Source organism: Micromys minutus, assembly GCF_963924665.1.
Source record: "Micromys minutus genome assembly, chromosome: 2".
Classification (NCBI taxonomy): domain Eukaryota; kingdom Metazoa; phylum Chordata; class Mammalia; order Rodentia; family Muridae; genus Micromys; species Micromys minutus.
In genome coordinates this window covers 14,797,647-14,816,349 of record NC_137971.1, presented here as the reverse complement: position 1 = coordinate 14,816,349, position 18,703 = coordinate 14,797,647, and the positions used below count along the sequence as shown (strand labels likewise).

Here is an 18,703-nt window from a genome sequence, read left to right as displayed (position 1 = left end):
CTCCGGCTTGGTGGTAAAGTACCTTTAGCTGCTGAGCCGTATCATTGGCTGTCAAATTCGTGTGTGTGTGTGTGTGTGTGTGTGTGTGTGTGTGTGTGCCATGCCTATGTAAATGACCCTCACCCCCCCTCCGCCCCAACTCTAGTCTAAAGATCCCCTGGAGGTGCAGTTATTGGTGTTTGAGAGCTATCTGATAAGAGTATTAGATCCTTTGGAAGAGCAACAAGTAATCCTAATTGTTGAGCGTTCTCTCTAACCCCCTAAAATAATCTAAGGTTTTGTAATAATAAATGTTGCTTTAAAAAGGGACAATATGAAGAATGAATGGACATTAGAAATCGGAATGAAGTGTAAAAATAAGATTTAAAGGCTATTTTGAGGTTAGAAATTCCATGCAGAGAAACAAAGGCAAGGAGAACACTTGGAGGATGGCAAGGATTTCTGGAGCAGTAGGAAAGAAGCTTGATAGAGAGAAATCAACGTAGTTTTCTGAGTAACTGTAAAGAAAGAATGAGGTATTTTAATAGAAACATTTGCACTAGTGCCGCAGTAAGAGATTAGGTGAGGGTTAGTGTCTATACTGGGGGTGTCCACTTGGGGGTGCTTTTCAAAACAGCGGTCGAAAGGTGAAAGTACAGCAGGTAGAACGTCAAACAAAGAAAGGGGTCTAACATCTGGACAAATTAGCAGAAATAAAATGGTACGCAAATGTTAACTCTTTTTCTTAGTACAGCGTACTCTGCAGCTTCGTCAAAACTGTGCCCCACAATACGCATACAGCACTACCCTCTAATCTTCCTCCAGAGACTACAATCCCCAGAAATCCTGGAGGGAGGTCAAGGTCCAGTCTTCTTCCAGGGTGCGAAAGGGTCGCTGCATGGTCTTCTGGGATTCGTAGTCTTGCAGTGTCCTTCGGGAGATGTAGTTCCCTTTCCACAATCGGCTGGGCGAGGCGGCGCCGGCGATCAGAGCAGTGCTGGGTGTTCAGGGGCCAAGATGGCGGCGCGCCGGGGACGGAGAGACCGAGTCGCGCCGCCTCCGACTGGCGGCCCGGGTCCTGACCCTGGCGGAGGAGTACGCGGCGGCGGTTGGGCGAGTCGAAGTCAAGCGCCGTATGGGACCGTGGGCTCTGGGAGCGCCGCGGAGCAGGTAAGAGGGTGGCCGGCGGCCCGGGGCTGGCAGCAAAGCGGCGTGTGCCGGGCGGTGACACGTGGACGCCACAGGAAAGGGAGGAAGCACTTGCGTGCCGATGCTGCGGGAGTTGGGTAGGGCTGAGAGGACCTAAGTTGTTTGCGGGGGGCATGCCAGCAGAGGCTGGAACCCTGCAGCGATTCCTGGGGACGACAGAGGGACAGTCGGGCGTCAGAAACGTGGCCCTAGCTGGGGCGTCAGGGATTCGGGATTGGAGTTAAAGCTAAGACTTCTTCCTAAGAATGCCGAAGAAGCTCCACCAGCTTGGCGCCGTAGTTCCTTTTTCGGAGCACGTGGGGTGTGGGGGGGACGATTTCCCGGGAGAACTTGTCTGCCTCCCCCTCCCCCTAGGCGGCGCGGGCGCCCACGTGGGTAGGGCTTGCCGGCGGGGGCGGGGGGAGCGCGGGGCGCGGGTCCACGTGGGGGCGGGGAAGGGATGTCCACGTGGCTCCTGTCCCAGGCTGTCGGGCATCTAGTATCCGCGCTGGAGCCGCACTGCCGGGAACTGGGTGTGTCTCAGCAGCTCCCGCCATCTCTGGCTTGTGCCGGGACCTCTGGTCTGGAGGTAGGTAGGGACTGCTGGAGGCAACTTTGCTCAGAGCCTTAGGAGTTTTTTTCTCTCCTGCCAGTGTCTGTAACGCCTTTCGTCGGTAGATGGTGGACTTTCCAGATGTTCTCAAAGTCGGCTTCCTAGAAATGTCAGGGTGTGAGGCGAGGGTTAGAGAACTTGAGGCTGTAGGGCCGTGGAGAAATGGGTCTGTGGAGGCTTCTGTTTGACCGTTTTGGAGTGAGTTGTGAGTCACAGACTTAGGTGTGCTGGTTGCCTGTAGTCCTTCATATGTGTGATTCAAGGATCATGGGCGTGTCAGCTTAACCTGTGACTAGTTTAATTTTTCCCCCTCTCTTTTTCTTTAGCATCTTTTTGGGAGGAGATAGTTAAGGCGAGCTCAGGTGAATTCTCAGATACAGCTTCGTGAATTGTGTCTGTGAGGTTTTCTGGAATTTTTGGTGGAGATAGGAAAAATAGGTGGTTTGAGAACTATTGAATGTAGTTGAACATTTAGTGGGTCAGGAAGAATGTTTTGTGCTGAAATTGTGTGTGTCTTCAGTTCTCAAAGTGTTTTTATCCTACTATCAAGTACTGGGCTTCCAATAATGCTCAAACCAGGTTTGCAGTAAAGTGAGCAGAAATTAGTTGTCTTTTTGACAGCAACCCCATAAGAGGTTTGATTGCAGGCTTTCTAGTAATCCAAGATCCGGCAATAGTAGAAGTTACATGGTCTGTCAACTCAGTAGTTAATCAAGGTGTCATATGTTTAAGTACAGATGTGCTGCCAAACCACCCAGATGTGATTTCTGCAGTATCCTAAGTTTAACTCGGGGACATACATAAAATAATGGTGGATGAGATCGAAGGGAAGTGCAGACTAGTTGGGATTATATAGTCATTAGGAACCTAATTTAAAGAGTCTACAAATGGAAAAGACATTTTAAATTGAGACTGCTAAGGGAGTGTGAAAAACTTTTATCAGAGGGAATAGATCAAAGGCATTGCTTGTGGGAAGAACTGAGGCCAGCCTAGCAGAAGGGTGGGATGGGAGAGAAGCTGAAGAGGCCAGCAGGAAGAGCAGTGCTCAGAGCAGTGAGGAACTTTGTTGCTTTCTCTGTGTAGTTTTGGCTGTCATCTCAAACTCAGAGATCTGTCTGTCTCTGCCTCCTGAGCCCTGGAATCAAAGAATGCAGTGCTGTGTCTTTTGAAGGGACTTAAGATGGTCCTAAGAAATGACAAGTTACCCGGTTTTTTGTTGGTGCACTTGGCTCTACTAGTTAAATGTTTTAAAGTATATAGAAACGTTTAAAAAGTATCTGGTTTGGGTTTAGAGCTAGGAGAATCAAGGGTTTAAGGGTAACCTTGGTTATATAGAAGTATAAGACCAGCTTGCCCTACTTTGTGTCAAAAACCAAAGTTGGCTTTAAATTCTGGATGAGCAAGATTGGTGTGAGAAAGCCAACCAGAGGCTTTGGAGTTAAGAATGCTAGTGGAGAGTTTGCTTTTGGCTTGGCCTTAGCCTTTGGCTGATCTTGTTCCCCTAGGAACGATTGTACCTGGGGACTGTGAAGTGTGTGGGTGAAGTCATGTAAAGGGAGGCGGATGTCTCCGTCTTGGCCTCCAGCACCTGCCAGGAGGAGGTAGAGATGGATGGTTTATAGAGCTGGACCAGTCTGGCCTAGTGGCTGGACTGTGGAAGGAGGCAGGGCAACTAGAGATACCGGCTACTTGCTCACCGATGACTGTTTGCTGAGCCAAGTGCTATTCAGCTTCTGGTTGTAATTACAGGATTGTGAAGACCTGAGTGGGAGGGGTTAGTCCCTAAAACCTGCTGCCTTCTCACTTTAGCTTTGGGCCTAGACTCCTGAAGTGTCCCCAAACCAGCCTGTTCTTTCCCTGGGCCCTACAGCTCCACCTTTTAAAAAGATTGGGTACCTGGAAAGGTATGGTCACACCTGTTGCTTTTTCCTTTGGAGGAGTTCAAGTGCTCCATTTCCCTATGCTGCAGGAGAGAGTCAGCCTGTCTGTCTGCCTTTACAGCATGCTTCCAAGAGCAGATATGCTTAGCTGCGGTTCTGGCCTCACCATTTTGGGCCTTGCCCATGCCCTGCCTATGACTCTTGACAGGTTTGGGCGGGTCCCACCTCATGACAAAGCTGAAGACACTGCTAGTTCACAGAAGCATGTGGGGTAGGGCCTCTCCATCTCTACAATCAAGCTTTCTCTTTAGCTCCCATTTTGTAGGGGTGGTGAAGAGACTTCGCCTAGAACTATCCTTGATATATTGTGGCTCATCATTGTGTCTAGAGGTATATAGCTCAGTTGTAGAGTCTTCTTAGTAGGCTTAGTCACCAGCATCAAAAAAAAAGGGAGCCTCAATCTTAGTTGGGTATAAGATATGTTAAGGAATACTGGGTAATGATGGGATGGAGTGTGGGCACATGAATTTCTTCTCTGTGATGTACAGAAGAGCATACATGAATACAATCATATTATTTATCCCAAAGGAACTGGGAATCTATTATTTTCCTCTTTAAAAAGTAATAGTTTCTTGCATTTTTCATTTGTTTTGTGTGTTTGAGATGGTCTGTAGTCTTGACTGGCTTGGCACTTGTCATATTGACCAGGCTGCCCTTGAACTCAGATCTGCTTGTTCCTGCCTCCCAAATGCTGGGAATGTGTGTGGCTACTTTTGTTTGTTTGTTGGGAGTAAAGGTTTAAGCCATTCTGTTGTTTGGTGAATGCTAGGGCTGAGGCCCCGTGGATCTCTGGGCCTGTGCACAGAGCACAACTCAAAGGCTTGCACCACCACCGCCCAGCAGCAGATGGCTTCTTACCATTTATTTCCCCTCTGTGACAGCCTTTTCTTAATTAGGCCAGTCTGGTCTCAAATCCTTTTGCCTTAGATTTTTCAGCATTTATGTTACAAGTGCATGTTATGCCTTTAATTCAAGCACTGGGGAAGCAGAGGCAGGCGGATCTCTGTGTTTGGCCAAGCCTAGTCTACAGACTGATTCCCATGACAGCCAGGGCTACACAGAGAAATCCTGTCTCCAAAAAGTAACCCCAAACCATTATCATTGCTTATGTTCACTTAGTGTTTCTGTGAGCATGGGGGAACGTGTACTTTGCTGTGCATATGGGTTAGTAAGACGACAGCTTTTTGCGTTTGTTTTTACATTTCTGGAGATTTGGAGTTTGGGTTTTGGAGATTGAATTTGGGTTGTCCATCGGCTTTTGAAGCTCGTGCTGAGCCATCTTTCTGGCCCAGGCTTTATCTTTCTGATGTTCTTGCTCCCCAGTTTAATAATAGCTCCAGCTGTTTGCGGGTGGAGTCTAAACTGTTCTGCCCAGTACACTGCCATCCTAGCTGGTTCTTTTGCTTGTGGCTTGTACCGTTGTTAGCTAGTCCAGACCTTTGACCACGGCAACAGTGCTCTTGTTTTAAGCCCATTCATTGATTGAGGGTTGCATACCTGGTTTTAATGGAGTCTGCAATTAGCTGCCCTCCAGAAGACTTGGGTCTTTCTGATTCACCTTCTCCCTCTTTTGTCTTAGGTCCATGAGGAGGGGGATGATTCTAACTTTGTCAGTCTTTCTCGGCTGGGCCCATCTCTGAGGGAGAAAGACTTGGAAATGGAGGAACTGATACTGCAGGATGAGACACTACTGGAGACCATGCAGAGCTACATGGATGCCTCTCTTATATCCCTCATTGAGGATTTTGGGGAGGTAAGCTGGGGCAGGGCTTGCAGTTCTAACGATAGGATATTTACATGGGGTGTTTTGATTTTTGGAGTTGTTTCAGAGATGGCTTTGTTCTCTCAGGTCCTTGCCCAAACGAGTCCTTGAAAGATTTATTCTTTTAATTTTTATTATTATTTTTTAAATGACGTTAGACTGCAGACTGTCAAAGTACAGCCTATGAAGGAAGCCTTTAGCTTGGACTATGGTCTAAAGCTTAGTCTTTTTTCGGCGTCTTTGACCAACATGTCTCGGGGGTTCATAGACACTGCTTTTGAGCCTAGTTCCAGTCTAGCCCAGGATGGTTTCCTGAGCTGCTTATGTCTCACGAATGTATAAGAGTGTGAAACCCAAGCTTAAGACTCAGACTACCCCATCTCTGTTAGCACTGGAGAGTTGGGTGGGCAGTAAAAGATTGGAACCCACGCTTCCTGTTACTCAGATCCTTCATGCTGGCAAATTAAATGAGTCTGGGAGATTGGTTCTCTTGGCATTCAGTTCTTTTTATGGCCTAGTAGGTTATTAGAGATTTTGTGGGGTCCTCTTGTCTTTCTGGAGCAGAGCAGACTATCTTTGGAGGACCAGAATGAAATGTCGCTGCTCACAGCTCTGACAGAGATCTTGGACAATGCAGATTCTGAGAACCTGTCCCCGTTTGATACCATTCCTGACTCAGAGCTGCTTGTGTCTCCTCGGGAGAGCTCCTCTGTGAGTATGGGATTAGGGAAGGACACAGGGCTAGTTTAGAGGTTCCAACCACATCTGTGAGCCTCTTCACACAGCTCTGCACAAACTTCACTGGGGTCTTCCTTCCTCTTAGCTGCACAAGCTGCTCAATCTCTCTCGGACACCTCCAGAACGTGACCTCATCACCCCAATTGACCCTTTGGGGCCCAGCACAGGAAGTAGTAGGGTGAGTGGGGTTAGTCTGACCTGGGACCCTCCTGAACTCACAGATGGGGAGGACATGGAGAGGCACCGTCTGGAGTGTGCTGAGGAATGCCTCCTGAGTCTGTTCTTCTTTTGTAGGTTGACATGTCCCTTGCAGATTCTCCGTGGGACTTCTCTCCACCTCCTTTCTTGGAAACTTCTTCCCCTAAACTGCCTAGCTGGAAACCCTCAAGACCAAGACCTAGATGGGGTCAGTCTCCTCCTCCGCAGCAGCGCAGTGATGGAGAAGAGGAGGAAGAGGTCGCTGGCTTCAGTGGTCAGATGCTTGCTGGCGAACTTGACACTTCGGTGAATACCTTGGACTTCCCCATGCACCTGGCATGCCCTGAGGAAGAAGACAATTCAGAGGCAGCAAATGTGGCGGTGTCAGCACCTGGTGATGAGAGTATCTCCTCCTTGAGTGAGCTGGTGCGGGCCATGCATCCGTACTGCTTGCCCAACCTCTCCCACTTGGCATCACTTGAGGATGAACTTCAGGAACAGGCTGATGATTTGACACTGCCTGAGGGTTGTGTGGTGCTGGAGATTGTGGGTCAGGCAGCCACAGCTGGTGATGATCTGGAGATCCCAGTTGTGGTGCGGCAGATTCCTTCTGGATCCCAATCTGTGCTCCTGGATGAGTCTGAAGGGACCAATGCTGCCTTACAGCTACTCATGCCCACTATGGAGTCTGGAACAGAAGCTTCTGTGCCTGAAGTTGCTCCTTGCCCTGACCAAGAATTATCATTGAACTCTGCCTGCTTATTGGAGCCCAAGGAAATCATGGAATCATCGGCACCCAAGGAGCCTCAGAACCTACCTGCCAATGCAAGTCAGGGTTCTCAGAGAGTTCCCAGAAAGGGCAGGAAGAAGAAGAACAAGGAGCAGTCAACAGCCTGTTTGGAAGGCTATACCAGGAGGCTGAGATCATCTTCTCGCAGACAGTCGACTGTGGCTACAGAGGTGAACTCTCAGACAGGCAGTTTACAGAAGCAGCCTCCGGAAGAGCTTCAGAGAGTGGCTGCGGCCCCTCAGAGCAGAGGGAAGCCACGGGCTTGGGCTCGGGCATGGGCAGCTGCCTTGGAGAAGACTGGGTCTGAGAACTTAGAGAGGAGTGCAGGGCAGGATAGTTCTGAAGAAGATGCTCTAGATCTCTGTCCTAGGCTGGTTGAGACTAGCCAGGCCAACCCTGCTCTCTCATTAAATGACTCTGCTCATGCTGACTCCATGCCAGTCCACTCTGGTGAAGGTGATTTCACTTCAGTTGACAGTGTACCTGTTGACCAGGCTTCATCTAGTACAGAGCTGGTTGGTCCTCTATCAGGAGGCTCAATGCTGACTAGCCCAGTCCTGGCTGACAGGACAGGAATTGAACCTGCAGTGGCTATTCCCACTGCAGATAACTTGTCTCCAACTGATGCTGTCCTAGCTCACACAGTGGCAGTTGACCCTGTTCCAAATGATCTGGCTCCAGTAGATCCTGTGCTAGTTAGGTGCAGACCAACAGATCCAAGACGTGCAGCCGCAGTAGCTGCTGCTGCTGCTGCTCAGGGGACTCGTCCTTCCCTAGAGTCCTCAGACCATCCTAAGGGCATCACCCCTGAAGTCAAGGATGTTGTAGGTCCTCTGAAGGCGGAAGGAAGTACCAGTGCTGCATCCCAGGAAGCCAGACCTCGGCCTCTCAGCCTGTCTGAGTACCGGCAGCGACGGCAGCAGCGTCAAATAGAAGCAGAAGACAGGAATTCTCAGCCCCCAGCTGGCAAGTGGCCTAGTCTCCCAGAGACCCCCAAAGGGCTGGCAGATATCCCTTGTCTTGTTCCATCAGCCCCAACCAAGAAGATAGCTCCACAGAGAAGCCCTGTAGCTGTACCAGAGACTTGTTCGATGTCTGTGGGTTCTAACCCTGCTTCCCCCACTCCTGAGCCATCTGCAAGCAAACTTATGGTTTCAACTCACTCTGAACAAGTGTCATCTCATGAGATGCCACTTCCAGTTAGACATCCCCCTCCTACTTTGCAGTCCCTGTCTCCTGCTGGGCCCATCCCTTCTACAGTGCCCACTCCTTTGCCTTTCCCTCCGAGCATACCTCCTTTGCTTCCTCTTCCTTCAAGTGGCCCTGGAGTCCCCAGCCTGCCCCCACCTCCCTTGCAACCTCCTGGACTTCCAGTATCAATGAGGCAAATGCCTCCTGACCCCTATACTCAGTATGCCCCTGTGCCACCCTGGCCTTGTTACCCTCCTGTATCCCCTTCTGGATATTCATGTCTGCCCCCACCACCAACAATTCCCATAGTGTCTGGTACTCCTGGTACCTATGCTGTACCCCCAACTTGCAATGTGCCTTGGGTACCCCCTCCTGCACCAATTTCACCTTACAGCTCCAGCTGTGCCTATGGGTCCCTTGGGTGGGGCGCAGGGCTGCAACAGCCTCCCTTTTGGTCTACTGTTTCTCCACCTCCATTGACTTCAGTCTCTACTGGAAGAGCTGCTCCCCCATCCAATATGGAACCCAGTAATAATCCATCTGGTCCTCCTGAAGATATGCTTCCTGTGCCAGTGACTCCTTCCCTAAGTTCTGGGCCAGCCAGCCCCATAGCTCCACCAGTAGAGCCTACAAAGCTGGAAGCTCAGCCAGTGCCTGTATCTCCCCAACCGAAACACAAAGTATCCACCTTGGTACAGAGTCCCCAGATCAAGGCTTCACCAGCTCTGTCTGCTGAGGCTGTAGTTACTGGGGAGTCTGAATCAGAGAGGCTAAAGCCTGAGACCCAGGAGAACAGACCAAGGGAGAAGTCCATCTCTATGGCTGTCAAGACTGTCCCCATACCAAAGCAGAGCACTGTTGCAAAGCTGTCTGCAGTCCATCCAGCCCGGCTAAGGAAGCTGTCCTTCCTGCCCACCCCACGTGCTCAGGGTACTGAGGATGTGGTGCAGGCATTCATCAGTGAGATTGGTGAGTGACTGTGCTCAGTACAAGAAGGGAACAGGGCTTGGCTGGAAGTGTTGCCCATAGGACAGTAGTGATTTCCATGAGGTTGCCCTTGCTTGGGTTTCTTTGGGAGTGTGTTCTTGAGATGTGTAGTTCTAGTTTTACTTGAGTTCTTGCTATGTGCTGGTCCCTTGGTTCCATTCACTTTGATGCACAGGGATGCATGTAAAGGGAAAGGTGAGGGGGTTCTTGGGGCCTATAGACTCAGTCGGTGAGGGCTAGATTTTAATCTGTGTTGTATTCTTTCACAGGGATTGAAGCATCAGACCTGTCCAGTCTGTTGGAGCAGTTTGAGAAATCAGAAGGTGAGGAAACCTAGGTAGTTTTGTTCCAACTCTTTATTTTTGTGTATGCTTCCTTTGGGTTTAGCCTTATAGTAGCTTGAACTGGGGTAGAGGGTAGGGGCAGTCTCAACCATCAGAAGTCCCACTTAATTGGCACCAGGGAGACAGCATTTCACCTAGGAGAGTAGTCTAAGCCAGGGACATACGGTGGTATAGTATTAGTAATAAACAGTAGAGAAGGAGATGAAAGGAGGGTGGGATTGAATGGGGACTTTTTCTACAGGGAGGCAACTTTTCAGCTGAGCTTTGAGAAGTGGGATTTCATATGATACATGTAGCATGTAAAGCAGAAAAAAGGTACTGGATTCGTTCAATTCTTAGCAACCACATGGTGGCTCACAACCATCTAAAGTGGTTTCTGATGCTCTCTTCTGGTGTGCAGATGTACATGGAGATAGAACATTCATGCATAAAGAAGTCTTTTAAGAAAAGATGCATTTGGAGCCAGGCATTATGGCACATGTTTTTAATCCTAGCTAGCTCTCAGGAGGCAGAAGCAGGTGGATCTCTGAGTTCCAGGCCAGCTTGGTCTACAGAGCAAGTTTCAGGACAGAGAAACCCTGTCCGGGGGTGAGGGGGGTGTCTATCTAGAAGACAATGAGGAGCTTGGCTTTCTCAGTACAAATGGTGCTAGTGCTGTGGAGATTGCTATATTCTCTTCTGGAGGAACTTACTGTATCACTGGGGCAAAGACTGCGTAGATGACAATGAGTTGATAACATGCAGTACGTGGTAGAGTATAAAACAGAAGAGTAAGACAAGCTGTGTGTTAGAGATGTAGTTTCATGGGAGAAGCCATGCTTAGCTTGTGCCATGGTCCTGGATTCAGTTGCCAGACAAGTCTAAGGTCAAGTATGGTGTGTACGTGTTTATTCCAGTCACTAAGAAACAGATCTTTGAGTTCAAGACTATATGGTGAGTTCCAGGCCTTCTGGGCTACATACTCAGACCCTATTTCAATTTATGGCTAGGAAATTAGTTCTGTTCATCAATTTGGACTCTGTCTCATAGTTGGGAGTGGGTATTTCTGAGCAGAAAAGAAATCATTAAATCTCATTGGCTAGATAGCACGGGAGGAGACTGGATCTGACTGCCTGTGTAGGTGCTCAGCTCACTTGTTTCTTCTCTGGATATCAGAATGCACTTCTACGCCACTTCACTTTGGAACATCTGGTTGGGCTTTTAACTAGTATGATTTCTTTACAGCCAAAAAGGAGTGTCCTCTCCCGGCTCCTGCTGACAGCTTGGCTGTAGGAAACTCAGGGTAAGTATGGAGATATGAGCGAGTTACCCTACAGCTGTTGGTCAGCAGCCAGCCAGCTCTCCAGGACTTCAACTGGACACCTTTGTGGCAGGGATATTCATCGACTCTAGTGTCTGTCTCCATTTTTTGTCCCCTTTGTTACCAGACACTGTCGTGGGTGATGAGTTGGGGAGGGTATGTACTATTAGGAGTTCTAAGTGCCTTGGAAGTGTCCCTTAAGTTTTGCAAATTATTCTTTGGGATTTTTTTTTTCTCTTCTGTTATCAGACTTCAGGCTTGTTCAGTGCTGGTGATGGGGTCACTTAAAGTAGGGGGAAATATCTGGGGCTTCCCCTAACTCCTTGGAGGGCCCAGGTACCCAAACCCCTTTACTTTGCAGCATTCTAGCAATGAGAAGCCTCATTTTTTTTACATTCTTGATCTGCTGAGCATGTCTTTCATACTGGTTTCAGTTGAATTTGAGCTTGGTAGGCAAGGTTCCTTACTGAAGGAGGAGGGGGTGGAGGGCTGTGTGCAGGATCATTTCTTTGAAGATTCTACCTAGTCAGCCTGCCTCCTGAAATTTGGAATCAAGGAAGCCCCATCTACATAGACCTTGTCACTAAGGCCCTTCAGTGCTAGAAGACTGGGGCCACATTGGGCATCTTTTTTTTCTACATATACCTTTCATTGCTTTTTGAGGAAAGCAGATGTACAAGATATTGAGGCAATGAACCAGGCTTTCCCTTTTCCCCCTGCCAGCAGCATTGACACTCCCCAGGAGAAGAAACCCCTAGACCGGTTACAAGCCCCAGAACTGGCCAACGTGGCAGGTGGGTTCAGGTTGTACTCCGGCTCTTAGTCTGTGCAGTACATGTGCAGTATCTGCTGTGCATCAAGTATGTGTCAGCATTGGGTGCAGACATCTTATCTCCATTGTTGTGTTCATGGTCAAGGGGGTCGGTATTCAGTCTGAAGTGATGGGCAGTAAAGGGAGGATTATATAGAATGTCCTATGCTAGGCTTGAAAACAATCACTGCTGTCAGTCAAATGGTAGCTTTTAGGGGATAAATGGAAACAGCCTGACTGAACTACAGAAGCAACTAGTTTGTTATTTGTAGCTCTGTTAAGTGTTTTTGTTTCATCCAGAGATTAGAGGCTGATTTAGGGAAATGGACAGAGAATAAGCAAGAGTTAAGGCTGGAGGTCAGATTATGGGAACTTGGAATGCCTGTTAAGTTGCTTAAACTTCATCCTGTATATGTATTGGAGAAACAGTTGACAAAACATTCTCGAGTTGATTATTTTAGATGGGTTTGTTTAGCAGGAATCTAGAAAACATGTATGGAGCCAGAAGGGAAATAGGTAAGTTTATGGTAAGGTGCAACCTAGACATTAGATAAGGCTAGGTGGGAGAGTGCATTTAAGCATGAAAATGACTAGGTAGAACCTGGTTACTAGGTAGGTTTAGGTAGTTGAGTGGCTGACCTCAGGTTTGGGTCTCATTAAAGCAGTGAGAGAAGTTGGGCTGTTGTCGATGTTAGTTCACTCTGAGAAGTGGGGTTTTGAGCCTAGATACAGAGAGTTTAGAGTATAAAATTGGATCTCACCCTGCTATCTCCATCCTCCCTCCCCTCCCCCACAGGGCTCACCCCTCCAGCTACCCCTCCCCACCAGTTATGGAAACCCCTGGCTGCTGTCTCACTGTTGGCCAAAGCCAAATCTCCTAAATCTACCGCCCAAGAGGGAACCCTGAAGCCTGAAGGAATTACAGAGGCAAAACCTCCAGCTGCAGCCTGCCTCCAAGAAGGGGTTCGTGGCCCTAGTCCAGTCCATGTGGGCTCTGGGGACCATGACTATTGTGTCCGAAGCAGGACACCCCCCAAAAAGATGCCTGCCCTAGTCATTTCAGAGGTGGGCTCCCGATGGAATGTCAAGCGCCATCAGGATATCACCATCAAACCTGTCTTGTCATTGAGCTCAGCTGCTCCCCCACTCCCATGCACAGCTACTTCCCAGGAGCCACTTGATCACAGGACTAGCAGTGAGCAGGCAGATCCTTCAGCGTCTTGTTTTGCCCCATCCACCTTGCTGTCTCCTGAGGCCTCACCCTGCCGGAATGAAATGAACACTAGGACGCCCTCTGAGCCCCCAAACAAGCAGCGGTCAATGCGCTGTTACCGAAAGGCCTGCAGATCAGTCAGCCCCCCAAGTCCAGGCTGGCAAGGCCGCCGTGGCCGCAGCAGCCGTTCTGTCAGCTCTGGGTCCAGCCGGACCAGTGAAGCGACTTCGTCCTCATCGGTGTCTTCCTCGTCCCGGTCCAGGTCCAGGTCCCTCTCCCCCCCCAACAAGAGGTGGCGAAGGTGAGCTTTGATGGCCTATTAGAGTCTGTCTTTTGGGAAGTTGCTGTGCTCTTGTGGCTTTGAAAGGGTCTTGGGTTAACTCATGTACTTTTAGTCACTATGGTATTATTCCTTTTTGTGGATTGTTGAGTCTGGGATACTCCTGAAGTTTCTGTTTACTTGAGATGTGACTCAGGCAAATAGCATGTGGTTTGATTGGGTTTATTTTATACTACTATAATAGGTGCTTATGATGGTATTTGGTATTTTCTTTTGTTAAGTGCAAGATAGTGGGTTAATCTTACATGCTGGTGAGATGTCTCAGGTAAAGATGCATACTGCTAGGCTCAGTGACCTGAGTGGGAACCTGGAACATGGTGGAGTGAAACACAGTTCTCAAAAGCTATCCTCTGACCGCTGTATGCATGCTTTGCCACACATATTACACATATGATGATTGTCTTTTTTTTTTAAAGGAAGATTCCTTGTGGGTGGTGCTGCAGTTGTAGATCAGTTAGAATGCCTGCCTTGAATGCATGAAGCCATGGACTTGATTCCTAGCACCTCGAAAACTAGACATGTTACAGACCTCTAATCCTAGCACTGAGGAGATGGAGGCAGAAGGGGCACAGGCTATATGCAGAGTTTGTGGCAGTCTGGAGTGTTTGAGACACTGTCTCAAGAAAAGAAAACAAACCCCAAAACTGTCTTAGCACTGATACCTATCTTCAGATATGGTTGTGAACAGTAGTTCTGACATGGTAACCTCCCTTCACCTTGGTTACAGTATTCTTTTGAAATATAGCAGGGGAACAGTTTGAATTCAGATTCTTAACCTTCCCCCCAGCACTGCAGAGTAGCTGTCAAAACTAGGGTTAGCTAGTCCTCCGTTTCCCTAGTCTCCCTGAATGTCCTTCCTCCTCACTTGTTAAGTGGTTTCCCATTTTCAGAGGCACAGTGGAAAACACGCAGTAATTAAAGCTCAGTAGTAATAGAGGTGTATCAAGGATGCAGAAGGCACTGGTATAATTCTCAGCACCAGTAAAAGAACTACATAGGCTAGTAGTAGGTAGCACAATCCCAATGCTGGTAAGGCAGGGACAAGAATCACAAGTTGAAGGCTGGCGTGGGCTATGTATATGTAGTTAGACCCCCATCTCAGGCGAAAAGGGTAATAAAATATGTAAAACTGTAAAAATGCTTGGTGTATCTAAAATTTTATGAGGGCTCTCTCACTTGTTATCTGCAAAGAAAACCTTCGGAAACTTTGGTACTGAACATCCTGACAGGGAGGCAAGTCTGACCTGGCTGAGATGGTGGGACATGCTTGTCCCATTCCCATCATTCCTCTTTATTACAGGTCCAGCTGTAGTTCCTCTGGACGGTCCAGAAGATGTTCGTCTTCTTCCTCGTCTTCCTCATCATCCTCATCTTCCTCATCCAGTTCCAGAAGCCGGTCTCCCTCTGTGTCCCCTTGCCGGAGAAGTGACCGGAGGCGGCGGTGAGCATGAACATGTATTTGTGGGCAGTGCGTCTAGGATGCAGGGCAGGTGCCTGAGTCTTGACTTGTGTCTGGGGCTGAATGTACCTCTCTTGTCAGGTACAGCTCTTACCGTTCAAATGACCATTACCAAAGGCAGAGAGTACTGCAGAAGGAGCGTGCAATAGTGAGTGGGGCATCAGCTCATGGGAGGACGGGCTTACCCTGTGCCGTGAGCTTAGAGTCATCAACAGCCACAGCTCTGGCTCATGAGAGTGCCACTTTTCCTTTATCCAATACAGGAAGAGAGAAGGGTGGTCTTCATTGGGAAAATACCTGGCCGAATGACTCGGTCAGAGTTGAAACAGAGGTTCTCTGTTTTTGGAGAGATCGAGGAGTGTACCATTCATTTTCGTGTCCAAGGGTAAGTCTTAAAGTTGGGGTGTTTTTCCTGTTAAAGTCTTACATTTTGATGTTTCTCTGTCTTTACTGTCTTCTACTGTGCTGGGCTAGGTGGGATCCCTGTTTTTATATAATCAGAAAGTTGGCCATTGGGGAAATGAGAGTAAACACCTCTGTATCCTGGGTGCTGAGTTTTCTCTATGACCTGTACCCAATGGCTCACCCTCTCCACCAGTGACAACTATGGTTTCGTCACTTACCGTTATGCTGAAGAGGCGTTTGCAGCCATTGAGAGTGGCCACAAGTTGCGGCAGGCAGACGAGCAGCCCTTTGATCTCTGCTTTGGGGGCCGAAGGCAGTTCTGCAAGAGGAGTTACTCTGATCTTGGTGAGTGATAGAGAAGGGCTTCTCGACAACATTTGATAGGAAAGCTAGATTTGGATCTAACACACAGAACCAAAAGGGTGGGCGAGTGGGGAAGGCCCTCCCACATTATTCAAGGAGGGTAGTTTGCCTTCACTGGCTTTATGGCTGGGCCATGGCTCCCATTTGAGAAGTATGGTAAGAGACCTTAATGTTTGTCCCTCTCTGCTTCTGTAGACTCCAATCGGGAAGACTTTGATCCTGCTCCTGTAAAGAGCAAATTCGATTCTCTTGACTTTGATACATTGTTGAAACAGGCCCAGAAGAACCTAAGGAGGTAACCCTGGGCATTCCTTCCCAACCCATTTTCTCAGGAGGTGTTCAACCTCTTCCAACCCCCTCTCCCACTCTGGGGGAGAGAGCTGCTAGTGTGGAAAGACTGTTTTATAAGGAAATGAAGAAAAAGCTAAATAAAAATGTGTTAAATAAAAATCGGGATTTTTAAGTGCTATTTGGTTTTTAATAACAGGTATTGAACAAATTAACTTGGATTTCTATGTAAGGTGGGTTTGAGGGGAAAATCTAATAAACATGAACACAGGGAATTCAAAGTGTCCTTTCTGTGTGCTAATGTCTGGTGTATTTGGTATTTCTCTGAACACAATCGAGGCTTTCACTGAGTTTCACTGAGTTACCCCTCATCTGGTTAGGTGTAAGGTCACGTTGTCAGTCTCCTGTATCCTAGTCTGTCCTCTAGTTCACTGTGGCTAAAGATGACTAGGATTACAAGCACACACATCTGGTTTATGTGGTGCTAGGCATTGAACCCACTTTGTGTGTTAGGCAAGCACCCTACCAGCCTATCCCCATCCTGTTTGGGGGTGGGGAGAGCATGTGTGTGTACAGAGGCATAGGACAGTTTAGGAGTGCTGACCTCTTCATAGTCCTCAAGTCACTAAACTGGCTTGGCCATTGAGCCCCGAGGAAGCGTTTCTCACCTGCCTAGCATTAGGATTGTGTAGGGACCACCACACCTGGCAGTTCGCCTTTTCTTGTAGGTTCTGGAGAATCGCTCTGGTCCTTATCTTTAGACAAGTTTTAGGAACTAGACCACTCCCTAGTCCTTTTTTATTGTTGCAGTACTGGGTGTGGTTTGAATCCAGGGTCTCCTACATAGGGGAACAAGAGCTGTACTACTAAGCTAACCTTTTTTGGGGAAAGGATAATTGTGTGTGTACACAATTTGGAATACCATGTGTGGAGGTGTGAGCCCATGATGGGAGCCAGAGATTTGTGTCAGTTAACTTGCTCCCCACCTGTGTTTTTGTTTGAAGCAAGAATCCCTGGCTGTTCAGGAACTGGCTCTGTAGACCAGGCCTGCCTCGAACTCAAAAGATCCTCTTGTCTCTGCTTCCTGGGTGCTGAGATTAAAGGTGTGTGCCATCACACTTTTCAGCTGTATTTGAGACAGGCTCTTGATGTATAATTGTTCTAGAATTTGCAACATAGGTCAGAGTGGCCTTGAACTCAAACATTGATCTGCTTCTGAAAAGAGTGTCACGAAACCCATTTTAAGATTTTGTTTTGGGCTGGAGAGATGGCTCGGTGATTAAGAAGAGCACTGGCTGCTTTTCCAGAGATCCTGAGTTCAATTCCGGGCAACCACACAGTGGCTCAAAACTATCTGTAATGCAATCCGACTCTATCTTCTGGTATGCCTTAAGGCAATGACAGTGTACTTAACATAAAACAAACATTTAAAATTATGCATATGAATGTGTGTCTGTGTGTCCACGTGCCGTAGGTGCTACAGAGGGCTGAAGAGGGTACTGCAGTCTCTGGGAAAGTGAATAGCCATCTCTCCAGGCCCCCTCCCTTTATTTTTGAAAGGTGATCTCTCTGAATCTGAAATGCAGCCAGTGAGCTCCAGGGTCTTCTCTACCCTGCCAACCCTGGGTCTGCTGGTGTAAGCCATTGCACCCTGCTTGTGCAGCCTTGTCATGCATGGCTAGCATTTACATTCATCTCTTCCTGGGTTCTTTAGAGTTGTTCAGGCTGGACTGAAATCCCAGTTCTCCTGCCTACTCTCTTCCAGGGAGAGCCTGAACATAAAGATATTTTTAGAATACAGACTCTTGTGAGATGGAGGAGATGCAGTTTTGTTATTTCTGTTCTCCGCCCCCACCAAGCCAGGGTCTTTCTGAATAGCCTTGGCTGTCCTGGATCTCACTCAAGAGATCGACTACTTCCAAGTGCTGGGATTATAGTATTTCAAACTCAAAGGAACTCCTCTTTCTCCTCTTCTCTCCACCCCCATCCTCAGATCTACCTGCTTTTGCCTCTCAACCCTGGGTTTAAAGGCGTTTGCCACCAAGCCTATAAGAATAAAGGTTTTCTCAACTGGGGTTTGTGTCTATTAAGTGTTTCAGGTAAGCTCACCAGTTTGGTTTGAACACCGTCTTGGCGTGTGAATTTTAAAATAATAAGGATGGATGGATAGAAGCACCTCTGGGAAATAAGGAAAATTCTTTTTAGAAGGATCAGCAGTTTTGAGGAATGTAAAAGAAAGGAGTTCACGGGAGGTGCATCTTAATTGCTTCCTGAGGGATGACTATTGTGACCTGGAAAATAGATGTGACTTTTGACTGAAGGGAGAAAGGATTATTAAGTCACTTGATCTTTTCTCTGGGATGATCCCCTGCTTTCCTCCCATTTCGAATTGTGTATGGGAGGGTTAACTGCCTTTTGACCTAGCTGTGACTGACAGGCAATGTAGTATCACCACAACTTTTAGGATCCTCTTAAAATGATTTGAGTCTGGGGCTCTGGGTGGTAACCTGAAAGACCTCATTGGGTGTGAAGGATGGGAAGAAGCCAACAAATTGTTGGTGGGAACTTGAGAAGTAGGTGAACGAGACTTGAGTTCTCCAGTCCATTGATTATTGTGGGGTCTGAGTCTGAGTAGCCGGCGAAGCTTGGAAAGAAGTCCATTCAGCAGAGATAAAGCGCGGGAAGTAGTAAGTTTTCCCGCCTTGGGCGGGAGCGTGACCTCTGACGTAAAGCTCCGCCCCCTTAGCGGGCGGGTTGTGGGCTCCGCCCTTTACAGGATGACGACGCGTGTGGG

At 48.2% G+C, this 18,703-nt stretch overlaps 1 protein-coding gene across 5 annotated transcripts; it reads left to right on the top strand.

The window, feature by feature from the left end:
- The first annotated feature begins 981 nt into the window (after nt 1-981).
- Nucleotides 982-16,150, top strand: PPRC1 (PPARG related coactivator 1). Of its 5 annotated transcripts, none has more exons than XM_080912064.1 (14): nt 982-1,149; nt 5,300-5,473; nt 6,047-6,193; nt 6,306-6,398; nt 6,515-9,368; nt 9,656-9,709; nt 10,955-11,012; nt 11,757-11,824; nt 12,638-13,355; nt 14,695-14,835; nt 14,935-15,001; nt 15,117-15,238; nt 15,452-15,603; nt 15,817-16,150. In XM_080912064.1, the coding sequence occupies exons 1-14, from the start codon at nt 997-999 to the stop codon at nt 15,918-15,920; spliced, it is 4,905 nt and encodes a 1,634-aa protein (XP_080768190.1). In that variant the 5' UTR covers nt 982-996; the 3' UTR covers nt 15,921-16,150. The 5 variants fall into 5 exon arrangements, with proteins under 5 accessions (XP_080768190.1, XP_080768187.1, XP_080768188.1 ...); XM_080912061.1 differs by having other exon boundaries at nt 11,754-11,824; XM_080912062.1 differs by having other exon boundaries at nt 6,044-6,193.
- The last annotated feature ends 2,553 nt before the right edge of the window (nt 16,151-18,703 follow it).